Source organism: Peromyscus maniculatus, chromosome 6 (assembly GCF_049852395.1).
Source record: "Peromyscus maniculatus bairdii isolate BWxNUB_F1_BW_parent chromosome 6, HU_Pman_BW_mat_3.1, whole genome shotgun sequence".
Lineage (NCBI taxonomy): Eukaryota > Metazoa > Chordata > Mammalia > Rodentia > Cricetidae > Peromyscus > Peromyscus maniculatus.
The window spans coordinates 3,841,982-3,864,858 of record NC_134857.1 but is presented as its reverse complement, the minus strand read 5'-3'; the positions used below and the strand labels follow the sequence as shown (position 1 = coordinate 3,864,858).

Sequence of the window (22,877 nt, the reverse complement as noted above, 5' to 3'; positions counted from 1 at the left end):
AAACACCATTTCAATGAAATTTGTGCAAATATGAAAAACAAAAACAGGAAAAAACAACTGACCACCCTTTCATAGATACACTTACTTGAAAAGTATGACCACACACTGCCTGATATTTAAATAAACAATGGACCACTTAGATGATGGGCATCCCATTTTATACATTATAGCAGAAAAATACCTATTACTAAGTGAAAACACAACAGATGATGAACAGGAGTCAAAGAAAGAATATAAGAACAAAAATAAAAACTTTACTAAATGGATTTGCCACACATACAGCACACTTTAGTATCTACCTCAAATGGTGCAAAATAGAAACCACAATGCAGTGATCTCCACTATCTATCTTGAGTGAACATGGCAAATATTATTTACTTCCTTCTAGGCTATGATGAAAAAGAGATGAAGCAAGATTTTTTTTCTTGAAACTGAAGACAACTATGATGCCTAAAGTCTTTACCAATCCTTTTACCTGAATCAGATTTTTCTCTTGTATGAATTATTTCCTATTTTCTGACATCAAGATGATATATGAAGGTTTTAAAATACTTCCAGGGTGAGAGACATAGCCAAGCAGTTAAGAGAAGTTGATTCCCAAGATGAAGGTCAGGTTTTTAACAACTTCCTGTAATTCCTGCTAAAAGAAGATCCAAGTGTCTAAATTTCTTAGGAACCAGGAAGCATATACCCACACAAAGACACACTGAGATCACATAATTAAAATTAAAACAAGTATTTTAATAATCAGATTTTCACTCAATATTTTTTTCCCTTGTAAGTATTTATTACTGTAACCCAGGTGCTGAAGCATCAAAAGGCTTATTTACAGAGTTTTTCTTCATCATGAACTGATTTATGTAACAGAAAGCAAGCAGAGCAAGCATGTAGGTTTGCAGTCAGAGAAATCATTCTTTCTCAGTTGGTGGTATCATTTGAGAAGATTTAGGTAATGTGTGCCCTGCTGGAAGAAATAAGTCCCTGGGAGTGAGCATGAGAGTTCACATCCACACACTATTTCCAGTTCCCACTTTCACATTCATGCTGCAGGTGGAAGATGTGAGTTTTTAATTTTCTGCTTTAGCTGCCATGTTTGACACTTGTTGCCATGCCACTTTCATGGTGATCCTGCATCCCTCTGCAACCAAGGGCTCACTCATGAGTTGACTAAGGCATAATGCTCTATCACAGCAACAGAAAAGGCACTAATACACATACATTAAGTTTTACAACTGGATATGTATTTCATGTAATAAAAGAACTGTGGAATATAAAGGGATTACCTCATTATTTAAATTCATGTCTTTTGTCCATATGAACTTACAAGTGCAAACAAAACAAAGAGGGACATCGTAATTCTTGAAGAGATTGGTGAAACTTGTCAGTTTTTTTCTCCAGCATAATCTTGTGTAACTGAATTAAGACTGGGAAAGAACTTATCAAATCCTTTATAACAAAATTTCCTTCAGTATTAGTTTTTCAGGTCCTTAAAGACCACTGTAAAATGAAAGGCTTTAACAAACCAATTACACACTAAAAGTTTTACTCTTATATAAACATTAACATAAAGTGTACACTCACTACATTTATAGGCTTTCCCTGTAGTATGATTTTTCATGATTTCAAAGACTGCTGATTCATGCAAAGGCTTTACCACATTGATTACATACATAGGGTTTTTCTCCAGAATTTGTTTTTCATGCATTTGAAGATTACCATGTTGTGAAAGCTGAGATAGCAAGTCAAATTCCATTTTAAAGAAAACTTCATTTCTAGCAATACTAAGACAAAAGCTGAACCAAGTTCCAGAGACATAAATACCAAGCTAAGATTCCGGTCAAGGTGAATCCCAACTCCCCAGGGTGGGTAGGCTGCTGGCCAAGAAATAGCTAAAACAAAGGCTTAATTCATCAAAGTCTCCAATAGTACTGGGAAAGTATCCAAAGATATTTTGTCTTCTGTAGTTCTTCTCTTGGCTAAATGTTCCTGTTAACTGAAGTATGACTCTGAAATGCAAAGGCTTGTACTCCCAAGCTTGTGGTTTTTTTCCTTTAAGAACCCCTCACTCTGAGAGCTCAGGGCCTTACTCCTTCACCTGCATAGGCAGGGTGTTGGACAAGGAACAAGCCTGGGCTTGCTTACTATCAACAAACCCTTTTGTACTTGCATCAGATATTGGCTCTCTGGTGGTCTTGCTTGGGGTTCTTGCAACATGGGCACAACAAAGCCTTTATCACACTGATTACATTTATAAAGTTTCTCTCCAGTAGTGTGTTCTTTTATGTCTTCGGAGATGATTGTGTAGTGAAAAGTCCTTACCACACTGATTACATTTGGAGGGTTTCGCTCCAGCAATGTGTTCTTTCATGCATTTGAAGATTACTGTGTTGTGAAAAGGCTTTACCACATTGATTACATTTGTAGGGTTTCTCTCCAGAATGTGTTCTTTCATGTATTTGGAGATGACTGTGTCTTGAGAAGTCTTTATCACATTGATTACATTTGTAGGGTTTCTCTCCAGTATGTGTTCTTTTATGTGTTTGGAGAGCACTGTGTTGTGAAAAGCCTTTCTCACATTGATTACATTTGTAAGGTTTCTCTCCAGTATGTGTTCTTTCATGTCTTCGGAGACTATTGGCACATACAAAGGCTTTACCACATTGATTACATTTGTAGGGTTTCTCCCCAGAATGTGTTCTTTCATGCATCTGAAGATTACTGTTTCGTGTAAAGGATTTATCACATTGATTGCATTTGTAGGGTTTCTCTCCAGTATGTGTTCTTTCATGTATTTGGAGATGACTGACACATGAAAAGTCTTTACCACATTTATTACATTTGTAGTGTTTCTCTCCAGAGTGTGTTCTTTCATGCATCTGAAGATAACTGTTTTGTGAAAAGGCTTTACCACATTGATTACATTTGTAGGGTTTCTCTCCAGAGTGTGTCCTTTCATGCATCTGAAGATGACTGTGTTGTGAAAAGATTTTATCACATTGATTACATTTGTAAGGTTTCTCTCCAGAATGTGTTCTTTCATGTTTTCGGAGACTATTGGCACATATAAAGGCTTTACCACATTGATTACATTTATAGGGTTTCTCTCCAGTATGTATTCTTTCATGTATTTGGAGATGATTGACACATGAAAAGTCTTTATCACATTGATTACATTTGTAAGGTTTTTCTCCAGAATGTGTTCTTTCATGCATGTGAAGATGACTGTGCTGTGAAAAGGCTTTATCACAATGATTACATTTGTAGGGTTTCTCTCCAGAATGTGTTCTTTCATGTCTTCGGAGACTATTGGCACATGTAAAGGCTTTACCACATAGATTACATTTATAGGGTTTTTCTCCAGAATGTGTTCTTTCATGTATTTGGAGATGACTATGTTGTGAAAAGTCTTTATGACATTGATTACATTTGTAGGGTTTCTCTCCAGAATGTGTTCTTTCATGTATTAGGAGAGCATTGTGTTGTGAAAAGGCTTTACCACATTGGTTACATTTATAGGGTTTCTCTCCAGAATGTGTTCTTTCATGCATATGAAGATGACTGTGTTGTGAAAAGGCTTTATCACATTGATTACATTTGTAGGGTTTCTCTCCAGTATGTGTTCTTTCATGTATTTGGAGACTACTGGCACATGCAAAGGCTTTATCACATTGATTACATTTGTAGGGTTTCTCTCCAGAATGTATTCTTTTATGTATTTGGAGAGCATTGTGTTGTGAAAAGGCTTTATCACACTGATTACATTTGTAAGGTTTCTCTCCAGAATGTGTCCTTTCATGTATTCGGAGACTACTGGCACATGCAAATGCTTTACCACATTGATAACATATGTAGGGTTTCTCTCCAGAATGTGTTCTTTTATGTATTAGGAGAGCATTGTGTTGTGCAAAGGCTTTATCACATTGATTACATTTGTAGGGTTTCTCTCCAGAATGTGTTCGTTCATGCATTTGAAGGTGACTGTGTTGTGAAAAGGCTTTATCACATTGATTACATATGTAAGGTTTTTCTCCGGAATGTGTTCTTCTATGTATAAGGAGAGCATTGTGTTGTGCAAAGGCTTTACCACATTGATTACATTTGTAGGGTTTCTCTCCAGAATGTGTTCTTTCATGAATTTGAAGATGACTGTGTTGCGAAAAGGCTTTATCACATTGATTACATCTGTAGGGTTTCTCTCCAGCATGTGTTCTTTCATGTATTTGGAGATTACTGACATATGCAATTCCTTTACCACATTGACTATATTCATAGGGTTTCTCTCTTGTATGTGTTCCTTTGTATCTTTGGAGACTACTGGCACATAAAAAGGCTTTACCAGACTCAGAACATTCATAGGGTTTCTCTCCAGTATGTGTTCTTTTATATATTTGAAGATGATCATGACTTGGAAAAGCTTTACCACACTGATTACTTTCATTGGTTTTCTTTCCAGTACATGTTTCTTTATGTATTTGGAGACTACTGTTGTGTGCAAAGGCTTCAGGATATTGAATACAATCATAGGGCTTCTCTTCAGTATGAATACTTCCTTGCTTCTGAAGATGACTGTGATATGAAAAGGCTTTTGCACACTGAGTAAATATAGAGGCTTTCTCTCCAGTATGATAATTTATGTACCTGTAAAGATAATTGGCACATGTAAAAGCTGTATCACATTCATGAATATTTATATCTGTATGACCTAATTATAATTTGTCCTAATATTTAAGACAAATAAGATCTTAAAGTTTACACTCATAGTCTCCCCCTTAGAGTAGAGTTGTTTTGTGTGTTTGAAGGTATCTATAATGGTAAGAGCCTTTATTACAGGGTCCACATTTGTAGCATCATATTTCTATATGAGATTCCTCACATATTTGAAGAGAACTGGAAGAACTCAGAGGTTTAACATACTTCTTGCATTCATAAATTTTCAATAGTGAGAGTAATATTCCATTTGAAAAGTAAACCAGGAAAAACAGACATATTTATACATTCCAATAATCATAGAACTTTACTGCAGCAAGAATTTGTTGTTGTATTCCCAATGAAGTTGGAAAACCAATTAATTTAAAACTTGTATCACATTCAAAAATTATACTCCAAGTGGGGACTACTACAAATCTTCTAATTGCTCTGTGTGACAGAGAGAGTTATGTTGCTTCCTTCCATATCTCTATACTCACATGGCTTGTATCCAGAGTGACATATGATATACTGATAAAGGAAGACTAACAAATAAAATGTTTCCACACTGCATTCACACAGCTTGACTTTCTGTTCCTCATAAAATGGGGATTAAGTTTTCTCCACGACAACTTTTTTTAACTGTCATAAACTCCCTCTCACTAAACTTATAAAAATCACAAGTATATGAGTAACACTAGTTTACTCTGAACTATTTGCATATTAGAACGTTTTGGATATATACTTATCACCTATTCAACATGTATACCTTTTATAATATTTGAGTGGCATTAAATTAAACAGATTGGCTGTTCTATAGCAGAGCTATCATGGAGCTGTAATTCAAATGGGGATATCAGTCAAGACATTGTTCCCCTGTGTTCTTTCTTAGAGAAATGTCTTGCAAACATGTATCAGCTCCCTGACATTGAGATATTTGGTTTTGCGAGAATTTAAGAATCACTAGTACACTTTAAAATGTGCTTATTTAGCCGGTAGTGGTGGCGCATGCTGGTAGGATTTGCTGAAGGAGGCGGAGGCAGGAGGATCATGAAAATGTGCTTGTTTATACTCTTGCTTTTGTTTAAAACTTCCAGGACACTTTAAAATTTCTCCTTAGGCACATTTGTATCATCTTACACATGAAAAGTACCTTCCATTTCTTCCAGAACTTTGACAATGTTCTTCAATATTATGGTCTTCCCAACTGTAGCCTAAAATACAGTACCAGAAAATGAATGATATATTATGGGAAACTGTGCAAAATTTAAGTTACTATCTTCATTGAGCCTTAGAACCATGCCAGATTTATTCCCCTCATTCTTCTTCTTTTGCAATCAAAATTACAGAAGAGTATCAATAACCAAGGAAGAGCTGTCCCCTTATTTTAAATGTGATGGAAAATTCAGTCTTACCTATAGCAGTGAGGCTCTTGTAGGTCTCTTGCATCACATCTTTGTAGAGATTCTTCTGGGAAGAATCCAGCAAAGTCCACTCCTCCCAAGTGAAGTTGATATGCACATCATCATAGGTCACTGCAGTCTAAAATATCCCACACATGTGTACAACAGAAAGTGTGATACTGACAGCATGCTGATTTATACTTCTTTGACAATATATTTGTATAATTCTAGGGCTCCCCACACTTATCCCATGACACAGAAGTTCTAATCATCAACTCAAAACTGAACAATGAGGTTCACACCTGTCATTTCTAAACATTTTGTCTAGGATATAGGCAGAAGAAATGCCTATAAAGAGACATAAAGAGAGAGGCAAGCAAACAGATAAAAGTACGTATCTGAGAAATTGAATGAACAATCACTAACTACAAAAAAGATGGGCAGGCTGGGTGTATTGGCTCATGCCTTTAATTCTAGCACTCAGGAGGCAAAGTCAGGTGAATTTAATTGAGTTGCATGACAGCCTGGCCTATGCAGTGATTTTCAGGATAGCCAGAGTTACATATTAGTATCAATCACCCTGACTCCTCCATAAAAAATAAATTGTACAAAAAAGGTAGAAAGAACTCACAAGTTTTATGGAAGTTTCTACAAAGAATTATGCATACATTCAAATTCTGTTTTCATTTTCCAGAAACCAGTTTAAACTATAACAAAAATAAGATCTTACTAAAAGGGAATGCATCTTTAAAGTTATAAATGAACAGACGGAAACATTAGCAATGTAAATGTTGATCATAAATAAACAACATAGACAGTGGAGATGGCTCTGCATTTAAGAGCACTTGCTGGTCATGCAAACAGGTGGGCTCAATTGCTAGTTTTACATGGGGGCTTACAACTATCCATTACTACAAGTTCAGGGATTGTAAGGCCATCTTCTGATTGCTGTGAGAACCAGGCACACATGTGAATATCCATGTATATAGGCAAAAGAGGCATATTCATTCAAAAGAATTCAAAATAAATACAATAGGTAGGAAGAATGTCACACAGCTGCAATTGTATGACTCAGAAGGCTCAGGCAGTTTTAATGTCATGATTACTGCCATCCTGGGAAAAAGAATGATACACTCTGCCAGATTTCAAAATTCAAGATGTGGGTGAAGCTCAGCAAAACAGCATATGCTTGAAATGTACAAAAACCTACACTTGTGTCTTGCATCACATCTTTGTAGAGATTCTTCTGGGAAGAATCCTGCCAAGTCCACTCCTCCCAGTATCACACTTTCTGTTGTACACATGTATGGGTGTTGTCGTGATCCTATTTGTTTCTCTGAGGCCTGGAGAGTAAAATGATCCCATTCCAGTGTTGGTGGCCCATCACACAATAATATAAAAACAAAAAGACCCAGGGATGATGGCCCACATTTAATCATAAGACATGGAAGCCAGAGTAATTTGGATCTCTGAGTTCAGGCCAGCCTGGTTTATACAGCTACTTACAGGACAACCAGGGCTACACAGAAAAACCTTGCCTTCAAAACAAAAACAACAAAATTGACAAAAACTCAGGTTACAAAAACTCAGGTTAGCACTGAATATCAATTGTTTCAACTATATCTTACAGGATTTAGTGATACCATGTATAGCAGTGGTATAAGACATGACAGCCAGTCACAAAGAACATGAGCTAAGGACAAGGGCTGTGGAATACTCAGGTGACTGGGCTATACCAGTGCCTGTGCTGGCTGGGAAGATGTCTGCATGACTGTGCTGTGGTGTGGGTCTGGTGGCTTGCTCATTGTGGACATTGTTGTTGGGGTTGGGGAAACAGTTGCAGTGTCATTTTCCTGAGTCTCAGATAGGACTTTGCTGTGAACAGTTTTCCTCAGGGTGGCTGTGGTTGGTGAAGAGGTGTTTGTAACTGCCAAACTTGTCATGGGTAAAGTTTGTTTGTGTCAGTGACTTTGTCTAGTGTTAGTGAGAGTGGAGTTAAAGCTGACTTCTCAGGAAGAGTGGGTGTCCCAGTTCCAGATGATGGGATGGTATCCTCTGGTGTGCTTAATGGTGTTGAAGGTGTTGTCGTGATCCTATTTGTTTCTCTGAGGCCTGGAGAGTAAAACAATCCCATTCCAATGTTGGTGGACTTTGGTGGCAATGGAGTTGTACCTAGAAGCATGCTAATAACATCAGAAACTGTCTGCTGTGACTGGGAAGGTGTCTGTGTAGCTGTTCTGTGGTATGTGTCTGATGTCTTGCTCACTGTGGGGGTTGTTGCTTGGGTTGGGGGTACAGCTGCATAGGAAATGGGTTGATGCTAAAGACACTCAAATCCCTCCCCTAATGAGGAATTTCATTCAGAAAGACTTCTCCTACTAAAAATTCCACAAGCACCCAAAAGAGAGCCACTATAGAGAGACAAGTATTCAAATACATCATCCTATCTGGGTGGGTTTTAATTCAAATGAATACATTCTGACCAAAGTCATTATAGGCTTATGGTCACCCCATGATCTAAATGCATTTAGTCTACCTTCAATGATCCTCATAGTCTTCAACAGAACCTACCCTTTCAAATGTTCAAGGTCTCTTTGGACACTTAAGGTTACCACTTGACTGTTAGCTTGTAAAATCAGAAAACATGTTACATCTTTCCAACATACACTGGCACAGAATATCCATTCCCATTCCCATAGATGAACTGGAACACAGTGAGGGAAGACTGGACCAAGGCAAGACTGAAAATCAGTAGGGCAAACACCTAATCTTACAGTTCTGTCTCAGACATATGGGGCTTCCGTTTCAAAGCTTAGGTGTCTCATTTTCCTGAAATTTCTCATATATCTCTTTGGCTACTTCCATTCCCTATATGCAGCTCTCCATGGCAGATGTCTCACAGCTTTGGTATCTCAACATCCTGTGATCTCCAAATGCAACCCAGGCTTCATGCTCAAAGCTTCAAACAATGAACTTTCACAGGATCCTCACTGGGCCAATGACTCTGCCAACCATAGATGACTGTAAGAATGCCAAACTGAAACCACAGACCAGGAATCTAAGACCTGAAATTTTGATTCTTTCTTGTTTCCAGAGCCAGCACAAGTTTGGCTTCTTAATTGAGATGGACCTTGCAGAGACTGGACTACAGCTGCAGCAGGTTTTATATGAAGCTGATTCTGGGTGATAGGAATCACTTTGTCTAATCCTTCCATTAATTGAAGGCTTAACCTGCTGTCATTACAGAACCTAGTTAGGCTTCCACTGTAGAAAAAGGGCCTTCTCTTTAATGGTGATCTCCTTGAAAATCCCTGCCTCTGTTTCAGCACATGACTGCCGTCTGAAACTACCTTTTGTTGTCATTTATTTCTGCCCAACTTGTTGTTTTTCTTCACTGTAGATCTGAATGAGTCATCAGTAATAAGCATCCAACAGATTCAATATTCCATCTAAGAAATCAGCCCCATTACTTTTTAATTTTACCTCACTCAATTTCTCAGGGCAAGGGCAGAATAAGAAAGATTTTAGGCCAAAATAAGACACAAATGACCTCTAGCTTAATTTTTCATGAAGTCTATTTCCCACTTAAATCCTATGACACTGACCTCCTCTGTATGCATTACTCTCAAAAGTCCCATCTTCCCCATCCTGCAAGACCAACCAAATGAGCTCTGTGTGAGCTTTCTATGACTTCTGCTATTTAAGTCCTGATATCCTCTACATTCCTCTAAAAGACATCATTCCCAGGTTCTTCCCAGCAACACAATCACTTTTGCTGTTCCATTTTATTTTTGTTCTAACTTGCTTTTCTGTTTCTGTAATTAAATCCTCTCATCAAAATCATCTCAGAAAAAAAAAATCATCTCAGGTAAGTTTATTTAGCTGATTTTGTTAAATCACAATCCATCATTGTGGGAGCTTGGAACAGAACATGAAGGTAAAAACCATGGGCAAACATTAGTTCCTGGGCTTCTCACTTGCTTTGTCACTGTCCTGTGTTCAGCTAGCTCTCCTATCCATCCCAGGCCAACTTGCCTAGATATTGCCAACTCATTGGAAGAACCTTTCCACATCAATCATCAATCAACACAATCTCTTACAGACACAGAAGTTCCTGAGTATTATGAATAAAGCAGCTTTGAACATAGTTAAGCACATGTCTTTGTGGCAGAATGGAGAAGCATTTGGGGGGTATATGCCAAGAGTGGTATAGTTGGGTTTTGAGGTAGATAGATTCCCAATTATCCGAGGAACTGCCATGATGATTTCCTTAGTGTCTTTACAAGTTTCATTCCCACCAGCAGTGGAGGAGAGTCCCCCTTGTTCCACATCTTGGCCAACATGAGCTGTCACTTGTGTTATTGATTTTAGCGATTCTAACAGGTGTAAAGTGAAATACCAAAGTAATTTTGATTTACATTTCCTTAATGGCTAGGGATGTTGAACATTTCCTTAAGTGTTTCTCAGGCATTTTAGATTCCTCTATTGAGAATTCTGTTTAGATATGTACCATATTTATATTTGGATTATTTGGTTTGTTGATGTCTAGTTTCTTGAGCTGTTTATTATCCTGAGTGAGGCAACCCAGAACCACATAGAAAAACATATTTACTCACTTGTAAGTGGATATTAGTTGTCAAGTTAAAAATAACCACAGTACAATCCACAGACTCAGAGAGGCTAAGTTACAAGGATGGCTGTAGAGGCAGAGGAATGCATGGATCTCCCTGGGAAGATATAAATAGATTTTGTGAGTGGACTGGGAGCAGGAACAGAAAATATCAAGTAAGAGAGGGACAGAGGGAGAGAATATAGAAAAGGTGAGTACAATAGGGGAGCTCTTAGGAGATGATGTGGAAACCTAGTATGGTAGAAACTTTCTAGAAGCTATCAGGGTGATCCTAATGAGGACTCCAAGTATTTGAGAACATGGAGTCTGACTGGCCATCTTCTATATCCATGTAAGGTCCCCAGTGGTGGGAATGGGACACCAACTGAGCCACAAAAATATTCAACCCACACTAACCCTGTCTGCAAGATATTCTGGGGCAATGGTGTCTCAGAGTTTGTGTAGTAACCAACCAATTACTGGAGTAACTTGAGGCCCAAGACCAAAGAGGGAGCCCATGCTCAACACTGCTTGGATGAACAAGAACCAGAAGTTGGATGGTTCAGAGAACTAGTGTAGAACCAAATACAACTGACCAAAAAGAAAAAAAAAAGTCTATGAATTGATATCTGACTATATTCTGCTATTATCATAGATTAGTGCTTAGCCCAATTGTCATCAGAGAGGCTTCCTCATGTAGCAGATGGTAGCAGATGAGAGATCCTCATCCAAATATTAGATGGAGCTCTGGGAACCCTGTGGCAGAAGGGAGGACTATAAGGTCCAGAGGTGTCAAGGACACCAGAGAACACTTCTCACAGCATCAAGTAAGCAGGGACCATAGAGGCTCAAAGAGACTGAAGCAGCAATCATGGATCCTACATAGGTCTGTGCCATGTCCTTTCTGTACATGCTTTGGTTATTTACCTTGGTGTGTTTGTGGGAGTAAGGGTGTCTCTGACTATTCTCCCTACTCTTGGATCCTTTTGCTCCTCTTGGGTTGCCTAATTCAGCCTTGACATGAGGGTTTGTGGCTAGTTTAATTGCATCTTACAATGAAGTATTTGGTTGATATACCAACAGGAGCAGTGGATCTGAAACAGTGGGAAGGCTATGAGGACTAGAAGGTATGGAGGAATGGGAGACTGAGGTCAGGATGTAGTATATGAGAAAAGAATAATTAAATAAGAACAAAGAACAACAGCAAAAAATAAATGAACATGCATTTAATCTAACTTTAATAATCTTTATAGTCTATAACAGCCACAACACTGTTCAAATGTCCAAAGTCTCTTCTGATACTCAAGATAACCTCTTAAATGTGAAATATTCTAAAATAAAGTAACAAGTTAAAATTTTGCAACATACAATGGCACAGGAGATATTCTCATTCAGAAAAAGAGAAATTAGGCCAGGTTCTAGCACCCAACTCAGGAAGATAGCCCATGCCCATGTGCAGGCCACATCAGCCAGAAGAACAGGCAGGACACCAGCCCATGGAACTTCCCAATTCTTTTTGTTCCCACCAACACAATCCCCCATGCAGGGTGTTTACCCACCAACTCCACAGCTCCCTAGAGTTTTCTTGAGTGCAAGCAGCAGGAAATATTAGGTAAAAGGATTTAGATTGTGGAGATAAACAGATAGAAAATAAAGGGTAGCCTCTAGAGGGCCTGGAACCTATTCCAATGGTTAGGAATATAAATATCCTGACTGTCTCTGCCCCAGGATATTTATAGAGACACCAAGGGGTAGAGCAAAAGACCCCCCCGCCCCGCCCAGCACAGCCAAGTGCAGACCATCTCAGACACTTGCACTCAGGCCTGTGGTCCTAATCATCCTCTCTATGCAGATCTGCTGAGTAAAGCCATGAGAAACCTGATAATGGGCTCCCACACCCCCACCAACCCTCCAGCCACCAACCTTATTGCCATGTCTCTACCCCCAACTTGAACATCCTCTTGTAGCCAGAAGTTTTGACTAGTCCTGCCAGACCCCTGCAGTCCCATGGCTTACTTATAAAATAATCACTCAGAGGTTTATATTAATTATAAATGCTTGGCCATTAGCTCAGGCTTATTACTGACTAGCTCTTACACTTAAATTAACCCATAATTCTTATCTATGTTTGGCCACATGGCTTGATACCTTTTCTCAGTTCTACCTTGTCATCTTCCTTCCTCTGTGTGTGGCTGGAGACTCCTCACTCAGCCCTTCCTGTTCCCAGAATTCTCCTCATTTGTTCACCCCACCTAACTTCCTACCTAGCTACTGTCCAATCAGTGTTTTATTAAACCAGTGTACAAAAGCATTATCTCACAGCATTCCCCCTTTTTAGTCTAATTAAAAAGGAAGGTTTTAATTTTAACATAGTAAAATTACATATAATGCAACAGTTATCAAGCAAGAATTACAGTTAACAATATCTAGTCTATTTATATTTGGCAAATTCAAAGAAAATATTCTATTTATTCTATATTTGTGAGTTTAAATTTACATATGTAGTTTATCTTTTATCATGACTAAGAAAAACTATAATTATAACTATTTAGTCTTCAACTACATCAAAGACTCCAGAAGGATACAATATTACCTAAGTAAACAGGAAGTACATTGTAAGCAACTTACAAAAATCTAGAATGACAGAGACAGCTAGCTGCCTGGACAGTCATCCAAAGTTCCTCTGCAATGTTAGGGCATCCATCTTTAGCCTATAGGTCTTGAACTTTTCAGTTGCTTCTTCCTGTGTCCTGTAAAATGTCTGGCAGTCTCCCTGTGAAGCAGGAACCTGAAGGACAATCTTGTCTTGCAATGTTCAGTGGTCACCTTTTTATGGGTCCTGCATATCCAGTTTAGACAACATACTGTCAATCAGTCAACGCAAGGGCACATTTTTGACCAGTAGCTAATTTTTGCCACAAAAAAGGCAAACTCCATAATGAGTTTCTTCAATGCCCATCTTCCTCCTTGAAGTAATTGGTGCTGCCAGGAGCAGATGTGTCTCATTGTCCAGAAAAGTCTAAGTTTTTAAAACATTTTAAATGCCATATTCTGTATGTCTTTGAAGTGTCTGAAGATTATCTACCTAATTGAAATATATCTATGTGTACCTAGAAAACTTAACTAACATGACTATAAGTTTGATTAATATGGATGATTAATTATTAATCTGTACTTCTTAATTATACATTATAATTTCAAATGAGCTGCACAAACATAATACCTTAAACAAGAGAAGAAATATACATACAATATAACAAAATTAAATTTGTATCAATAAACTAAAATCCATAGCAATGTAAAACATTTTAAACAAGTTTTTGCTCTTTAAAAGTACATTCAATAATCTACCCTTTTATCCTATCATATCTATATCCTACATTTTTATATCATATCCCCTTATCCCTTTTAGAAATAGATTGACTATGTCCGATAACAATGTAAAACCAACAATCTAAACAAAGATAAACATTCATAATCCATTTTGGGGGAATGTAGCTATAGTGTTATAGGCTACTTCCTGTCGATAGGGGGCACTGGTAGTCTTATGGAGATCCTGAGAAAATTCATGATAATGATCAACTCCTGGGAAGACTGGCTATAACCTTTGTTAATAGGTATCATCTGTTAAGGTTCAGGATGTGTGGCTTGATAAAATCTGATCCATCTTAACCTGGGACAATTCCATAGCCTCTTGCTTCCTGTGGAAACAAAAGCAGAGCCTCCTTTTCAAAGCAACATATCCTTAGATCAAAATTTTGAAGTCAAGATACCTTTAAAATATATATTGGTTTAACTTAGCAGTCTTTACAATCAAATGTCTTTCTTCAGTTAAGAATCCCCAAAACAATATAATCCAGACTCTCTGTGTGATCTGCATCTTTATCTACCTTATTTTTTATATTACTTTTACTATCTCTTTAAAGACTTTATTTTCTAAAATTATTTCTTTATATAACTGCATATATTCCTTTTTCTCTCCCTTCCAAGCCTACATACACTTTTACACACATTGTAAACCATTTAAGGTTTATGCCATCTGAAACTTATTGTGAATTTATTGCTTTAAACTGCAACTTGGCTAGTACTGAAATGGCAGATTTGGCTGCTGGCTCCACCCACCTCAGCTTCCCACCATGGCAGAACTATGTTTATGGCCAAATCTGGGCGGGGGGGGGGGGACAATGCTCACCGCTGACTCTGGGTCTATGCTTCCATCCAGCAATGAGTAGCCCCAAAACTTTTTTTTTTTTTTTGTACTAGCAAAAGCTAAATCTGCCATGCACCACACTGCGTGGCTTGGAGACACCTCTGTGTATCATTGTGGAAAATTTTCATGCTATGTTCAAGTCCATATCCTGTGGTGTCTCATGGCCCAAATGAGACACAAAGTAGGAAGCTGTTTTTGGCTCTGTTTTAGATTTTCTTATTAAGTTCGCTCAGATTTCAGGTGTAAACTCTTGCCCCACGTTGGGTGCCATTTGTAGCCAGAAGTTTTGTCCAATCCCGCCAAGCCCCCACAGCCCCGTGGCTTGCTCATAAAATAATCACTCAGAAGTTTATATTAATTATAAAAGCCATTAGCTCAGGCTTATTACTGACTATCTCTTACACTTAAACTAACTCATAATTCTTATCTATGTTTAGCCATGTGGCTTGGTACCTCTCAGTTCTGCCTTGCCATCTTGCTTCCTCTGTGTCTGGCTGGAGACTCCTCACTCAGCCCTTCCTCTTCCCTGAATTCTCCTCATCTGCTCACCCTGCCTATACTTCCTACCTGGCTACTGGCCAATCAGTGTTTTATTAAACCAGTGTACAAAAGTATTATCCCACAGCATCCTCTGTTCAAGTATAGGCCCCAGCAGCCAGAAGAATACATACACAACCTCAGGCAAAGACTCTTTGCTGGACTAGAAGCCACACCAGCCATCAGAAATCCATGGACCTCCACCACACTTTCAGTTCTCTCTAACTCTATCCCTGCTCTTGAGAACTTTTCTTCCTCCTGGGTTGCCTCGTCCAGCCTTGATATGAGGTTTTTTTGCCTAGTCTTATTGTAACTTGTTGTACCAGGTTTGGTTGATATCCCTGGGTGATTGGCCCTTTACTGAAGATAAATGGAGAAGGAGGGAATCTAGGGGAGAGGGGAACAAGGAAGGAATAGAGGGAGGGGAAATTGTAGTTGGGGTGTATTGTATGAGAGAAGAATAAATTTAAAAAGAAAAGAAAAGGAGAAATACGGACACAGTGAGGTAAGATTGGACCAAGGTAAGACTAAAACTCAACAGGGCAAACACCAAATTCTATAGCTCTGTCTTAGACACATGGGGCTTCATTCTCAAAGGGCTTAGATAGCTTTAACCATACAACTTTTCATACATGTCTCTGCTTTGCTACTTCCCCTTCCTGTATGAAGCTCTCCCTGGCAGATGTCCCATGCTTGGGTATTTCAACATCCTATGGTCTCAAAATACAACACAAGCTTTGTTGTCACAGTTTCATGCAATGAACATGATAGCCTCCTCACTGAGTTTCTGACTCTGCCAAACATAAAAGGGTACAACAGTGCTAAACTGATGCCATAGAGGAAGAATCCCCGACTTTAAATTATGCATCTTTCTTGTTTCCAGAACAAGTACAACATGGGTGATATTCCCCAAATTTGGATTCTAAGTTGTGATGGACCCTGCCATGCTTGGACTAGAGTTTCAGCAGGCTCTGTTATGAAGTTGCATCTTGGGACTAGAAATCACTTTACTCAATTCAATCACTTTACTCAATTGAAAGTTTAGCTGATAGAGTCTTACACTTAGGGCACCCTGATAGTCTTCTACTGTAGAGCAAGAGAGTTCTCTTTAATGGTAACAGTCTTCTTGAAAGTTCCTGCTGGCTTCACCAAGGTACTGTCATCTGAAACTACATAGTGCTGTTTTTCTCTACAAAACACAGACTTTTCATTTCATTCTGCCCCACTTGTTGTTCACTGTAGAACCTGAATGAGTCAGCAGTAATAACCAAGCTACAGGATCAATATATTGCCTAAGAAATCAGCTCACTATTTTCTATTTATGGCTTACTCAATTTCTAATGGAATGGAGAAAGCAAGAATGATTTGGGGCCAAAATATTGTACAAATAACCTCTAGTTAAATTTTTCATGGAGTCTAGTTCCCCCTGAATTCTTATGACCTCAAGCTCCACTGTATGCATTACTCTCAACGCTCCCATCTTCCCAATCCTACAAGAATAGCCAATTAAGCTATGTGTACAACTTTCTATGGATTTTGCCATCTAAAGTACTCATATCATCAATATTCCTCCAAAAGTCATCGATTCAAGGTCCTTTGCATTAACAAAATTACTTCTGGTATACCACATTTTCTTCTAACTTGCTTGTTTCTTATTGTGATTAAATTCTCTAACCAAACTATCTCAGGTAATGAACAGGTTTATTTGGTTCATATTGCCAGATCACAATCCATCATTTTGGGAGCTTAGGCTAGAAATTTAAGCTAGCAACTGAAGGCAAATCCATGGGGAAACTTTATTTACTAGCTTTCGCTCTTGCTTGGTCACTGTCTTGTGCTTAGTTAGCCCTCTCATCCATCTCAGGTCCATTTGATTAGGGATATTGCAACCTCAGTGGAGCCTTCCCACATCAATCATCAATCAACACAATCTCTCACAGATATAGTAGTTCCTGTGTATTATGAATAATATGATGGATGATTGCATACAAGTAAGCATCAGAAGGAGCAAAAGAAATCTTATTAAAACCAAATGCAAGATAACAGACTTTTAAAGAAACAGTGCATGATTTGCACAATACACCTAAAAAGAAAAACAAAACAAAAACATGTTAAATTAAAAAAAACATGAGGGGCAATGGTAGGCCTTGCATGCAGGAAGGAGACTGTGGACATGATGTAGTTATACTCTCAAAGAACTATTTAGAAAAGTTGAAGCAGGATTTAGGGCCATGAGCTCTAGTTGCTTTATAAGTCACAAGCACTTTTGAAAACACATTTATCCTTATTTTTATGTGTATGTCTGTGTATGAGAGAGAATGCCTTCTTGTGTGTACGGGTGACAGACCAGAGAAAAGGGGATCAGATATCCTGGATCTGGAGTAGCAAGTGGTTATTGGCCTCCCAACTTGAGTATTGGTATATGAACTCAGAAAACCCCCAAGAAGAATATGTGCTAAGCCACCTGCTATGCCCCCTAGTACTTTTTATCTAATAAATTAAAGGTCTTTCATAGATTAACAACAACAACAAAACCTAAATAAATAGAGAAGTAAATAAATGATCCTTGGGAATATTATGCATCAATATTAAGATGTTGGCTCTGGTAAATTTGTAGCATGGATTGAATACAATCCAATGAATATTCCCAAAATTTTATAACAGGCTACCTAATTCCAAAGCTACATGCAAATGGGAAATGCACTCAGATGCTCAATAGGATCGTAAAAAAACAGTACACACATTGACACAATGTAACTTCTAGATTTACAACAATCAACAATGTGTACAACAATCAACAATGTGTACAATGTGAAAGGACAAAGGGGATAGAGAGAAAAAGCCAGAAATAAAAGCATAAAAATATACTCCACTTTTAATCAAAAGACCAAAAGAATCTCAGCCAGGAAAAGTATGATCTTGACAAATATTACCCAACTACATATGATTCTATGTTTATAGAAATTAAATAAACAGAGACATCACAACTTCCATTAATTAACTAAAAATGAACTTTAAACTGTTACATTTTTAACCCTCTAGCTACTGATATTTCTTCAAAACAGAGAGGTCCCATGCTCTAGAGTTCTCTCTGCAAATGGATGTGATCTTCTGCTATGGCTTTGCAAACTGTAGTGTCCCCTTGTGGTTTCAGGCAAACCTAGCCCCACTGATGCCCACATAGAAAACATTGTGGAAGAAGAATTACATGTCAATTTCCTGCCATGTGGATTATGTCACAAGATATGAAATCTGTCCTATCTACCTACCCCAAAGCACACGAAACTTAGAAACCTCTGCAGCTCACAAGAACTGTTCCTGCTCTGTGACAGTGAAGACACTGACCCCACACTCACGATGGCATGGCTTCTGGTCTCCCTCACAGCTCTCTATAGCTACCTCCCATTGGTACTCGGGATTGCTAAACCTTCCCAGGGTCCCACATTAGCCTAGTCCAACCAGCTGGGCCTCAGGACATTAACATCCCCCAACTGGGTGATCAGAGATCAAGTGACTCAGACAGCACAGGCCTTCCCTGCTCTGCAATTCTACCCCAGTATACAGGTATTTCCCTAGTATTTTAGTGGAAATTCTTGAAGTCTTCTGCACTATTTCTGGTCCCTCTTTCAAGGCATGGAGTGCTTTGTGTGAACAATCCATTACACACTCTGTACAATGCAGCCAACCATTTGCTTCTTAGCTGGGAACTCCTACAGCCAAATATAGGTCACACTAAAAAATCAAGTGTTGTTACTGTTTAACTATTTTTAAAGCAAAAACAGGCCATGAATTAAAAAACATGAGGGGCAATGGTAGGCCTTGCATGCAGGAAGGAGACTGTGGACATGATGTAGTTATACTCTCAAAAAACTATTTAGAAAAGTCGAAGCAGGATTTAGGGCCATGTGCTCCAGAAACTGCAGATTTGTGTGAGAACACACCAAAGATAAGTCACACCTTTTCCCTCAGGTTGAACATCTCAAACCAGAAAAATAATATTCCTCTTAGGCAGGGCCACATCATTTTACCCAGATCTTCTATCTTGGTTGAACTCCTGCAACTACAGTAATTTGGTTTCATGGTAAGGTTAGTCCTTTATCTAGATTCTTGATTGTCTGGGTCTGTGGATCCCAAGAAATGACCAGTCAGGACATTTATGGAGCATCTGAAATTGATTACCTACCACATTGCTAATCTCAACTACTGCCAAAGCAGGAAATGTCACCCTCCTTCCTGTCCCTCCCTTTCTGCACTGTCACTACAGCAGCTTCAAAGTTGGTCATTAAAGTCCTTTCTTGCCAAGGTCCCTCTTCATTTCTATGTCCCCAATAAAAGCCAGAGAGATTGGAGGACACTGACTCACTGGTCTATGTTTCCTTCTCACTGACCAGTCAAGACCCAGCCTAGAAGGAGTTTAAGGACTATCTTTCCAGCACCAGAGGAAGGATTAGGTTTTCAAAACAATGCTCAATTACATAGCATGAGGCAAGCCTACAGGAAAAATTGCTCCAAACAGAAATTAAAAAAATCAACAGCACTTGAGAGAGAGGTAATGAAACTATTAATGACCAAGAAACATTGGAAAAGAGAAACAAATGGAGATTAAAAAAGAAATGCACTTAAAGAAAAAGAAATGTAAAAAATAACAATAATTGTCTTTTTAGCATGATAAAAGTAATTTATTTTTAAGATTAAAAAAACTTAGCTATATTGACTTAAAAACAAAAAAGAGTAGGACCTTCCCTAGTTGAGGAAATGCAATTAATAAAACACTGATTGCTCTTGCCCCCATGCACATGTTGGCTGCTAAGATCTGTAACCTGACACAGAGTTACAGGCAATGGTCTATTTCTCAATCTTCTGAACTGACTTAATTTTGTCAAGCAAGACTGAACATATCTGCAAAGGAGAGTTATCTAATTAGAATTCAATATTCATGGGCTCAAACTAACTTTCTCAAATTGTACACCCACCAATCTGGTCTGTGTTCATTCACATGACAGGAATTAAAACATGCTGGGAAACTACAAAATCACTTGCCCTGCCAAATTCAGGTCCTTTTTCATAATGATGATTCTAGCAGCTGATTGCCTACCCTGTTTCCCCCTGAAGTGCACACAATAAACTATTCCTCCTATCTCCTCTGAAGGCAGAAGCCATGCTCCACATGCAAATCCTTTCCCTCTGACAATGGATAGACAACTACATGACACAAATGGGGAATTTTAAAACTCTGATGTGGTAGAGTCACTTAATTTAAGACTTTATAATGTTTAGTCATGGACACCAAGGTCATTTCCCTGGGGATCAACAGACTGGAATCAAGGTCACTTGAGTCTACATAGGAGAGTTTATCTCAGAAACATTTTTCTAAATAGCTGGAGGTGCAGTTGTTCAAGAATTAATGTGCCTTCCAAAGGAGAAATCACTCCATATACTTGAGATTAATAAAGAAAAATTTCATTAATTATAGCATGCATTGATCTCTAGCTAATGCTCAAAGAGGAGCCAGCCTAGATTTTGCATTCCACATGTTCTGTCATCCTTAACTTTCTTTTAGGTTCAGGCTCCAGTTATACTTTGAACATTTAAATAGGATCAGGAGATTGCAAGTCTAGCCACTTAGGCAGATGGGAAACTCACAGCAAAGATAGTCCCAGTATTATTCCTTAAGCACATACATCACTAACCTGAAACAGCAGGTCATTCTTCAGTGACAGGGTCCTGAGGTAGAGGTGACAGGCTAAGTACACAGTGGCCTTGGGGTTGATAACCATAGTGCCCTGTGGTAATAAGTATTTTATTCCAGGATCTGAAGCAACCCCTCCACAAAGGTCCTGGCCCCAGATCATTACCAGCTCTCCCTAGCATGTTCCTGGTTTTAAAGAAGGAGCTCTATTTTATTCTGAATATATGAGGTCCTTAGAGAAAGCTCCCAAGTCCTAGACTCCAGGCCTTTTCTGGCTCTCTGAAGCACCGTCCTTCTCTCTGTGTGAGGGCCTAAAGGGAGTATTGTTGATCAGGCCAGGCCCCAACACAACAGTGTTTTTCTTTACAAATAGTCGTTACCTTGTCCCTCTGTCAGAACATGAAAACTGGACCCTTCACACCGTGCCTTAAGGTTGGCTGTGACCCTGTAGTGCCCTGAGCAGTTTGTTAGAGGCCTGTTCTTTGATAGAAGGATGGGCCTAGTGGCTGCTTGAAAATCAGGGATATCTCCTTTGTCATACATAGTTTGGAGGCAAATGCCTGGATAATCCTGGTGAACAAATGTGTATCCTAGAATCCTAATCTCTAACAGGGCTGGTTAGCATATACTTACCTTTCTCGTATTTTAGAGGAGGCCCTCCCTTAACTAAATTCTACTTTCTATGACTTACTATTTCCTAAGCATTGTTAAATCCTTTATATCACCAATTTTACAATTATAGATCACAGCTTAATAGTGGAGTGGTACTCAACACAAGAGATGCCATTTATAATCTCCACAAAATTATCTGCAGATGAATCTTTCACTTAAATATTAAATCCAAAGTACAAAACTTCTAGAAGATAGTGGAGAAACTAGCCCTTTCTGAATTTGGCTGCCTGCCTTCCATGGATGCACTAAAAACATGTTGACCTTGACTACAAAGATGTTTCTTTTTTTTAATTTTTAAAAAATTTTTACTGAGAGCAGTTTTTTATTTTTATTTTTACTTTTTATTTTATGTGAATTAGTGTTTTGCCTGCATGTATGTTTGTGTGAGGGTGTCAGACCTTGGAGTTACAGACAGTAGTGAGCCACCAAGTGGGTGCTGGGAATTGAACTGGGGTAATGTACTTAGCATGTACTCCTAACCACTGAGCCATCTCTTCAGCCCCTAGCTCCCTGTTCCCAATGCTCTGAGCAAAGGCAGCCCACAGAGCACTGTTAGTCAGAGGCCTAAACCTGGGTTTAGGGAGTTGCAATGGCCTCATGGGACCTCACAGGACAGGGAGTCTGGCTACAGGTTCCCACCCAACCCCAGAGAGGACTGCCATAATGGCTTCTGAGGCTCACCATTTGCTCCTCCTGACCTAGGGACAGCAGCCTCTTGCTCACCATGCCATGGCTTCCCAGCTAACCCATGCTCTCTCCTCTGCTCCTTCCAACAGCACAGGCAGCACACAAAACCACTGGTATACACTCTGTTACAAAGACAAGCCTGCAGCCTGGCCCTGGAAAGCCCACCCCCACCACTCTCCTCTGACTGGCAGGTCAGACTGCAGGGCCTGATTGGCTAGTGAGGCCTGAGTGACAAGAGCACCTTCCTTAGGGTAACAGTGTGCTTAAAGACTGTACAATGAGTGGTTCCTGGCCCTGCCTTCCACCCAAGACACAGACCTTTTCCAGATCTGCAGAGATTTCCATTACAACAGCACTGGCCCCTGGCTCAAATAGCTGACCTTG

General features: G+C 38.9%; 1 protein-coding gene across 1 annotated transcript in view; it reads right to left on the bottom strand.

The window, feature by feature from the left end:
* Nucleotides 1–720: 720 nt before the first annotated feature.
* LOC102907475 (uncharacterized) overlaps nucleotides 721–22,877 on the bottom strand; it is a 45,524-nt gene continuing 23,367 nt past the window's right edge. Inside the window, 6 exon segments of the mRNA XM_076573840.1 lie at nucleotides 721–2,845; nucleotides 2,848–2,945; nucleotides 2,947–4,638; nucleotides 5,840–5,900; nucleotides 6,102–6,228; nucleotides 21,136–21,228. Of these exon segments, the coding sequence (XP_076429955.1) occupies nucleotides 2,328–2,845; nucleotides 2,848–2,945; nucleotides 2,947–4,638; nucleotides 5,840–5,900; nucleotides 6,102–6,228; nucleotides 21,136–21,228 (2,589 nt within the window). The 3' untranslated portion in view covers nucleotides 721–2,327.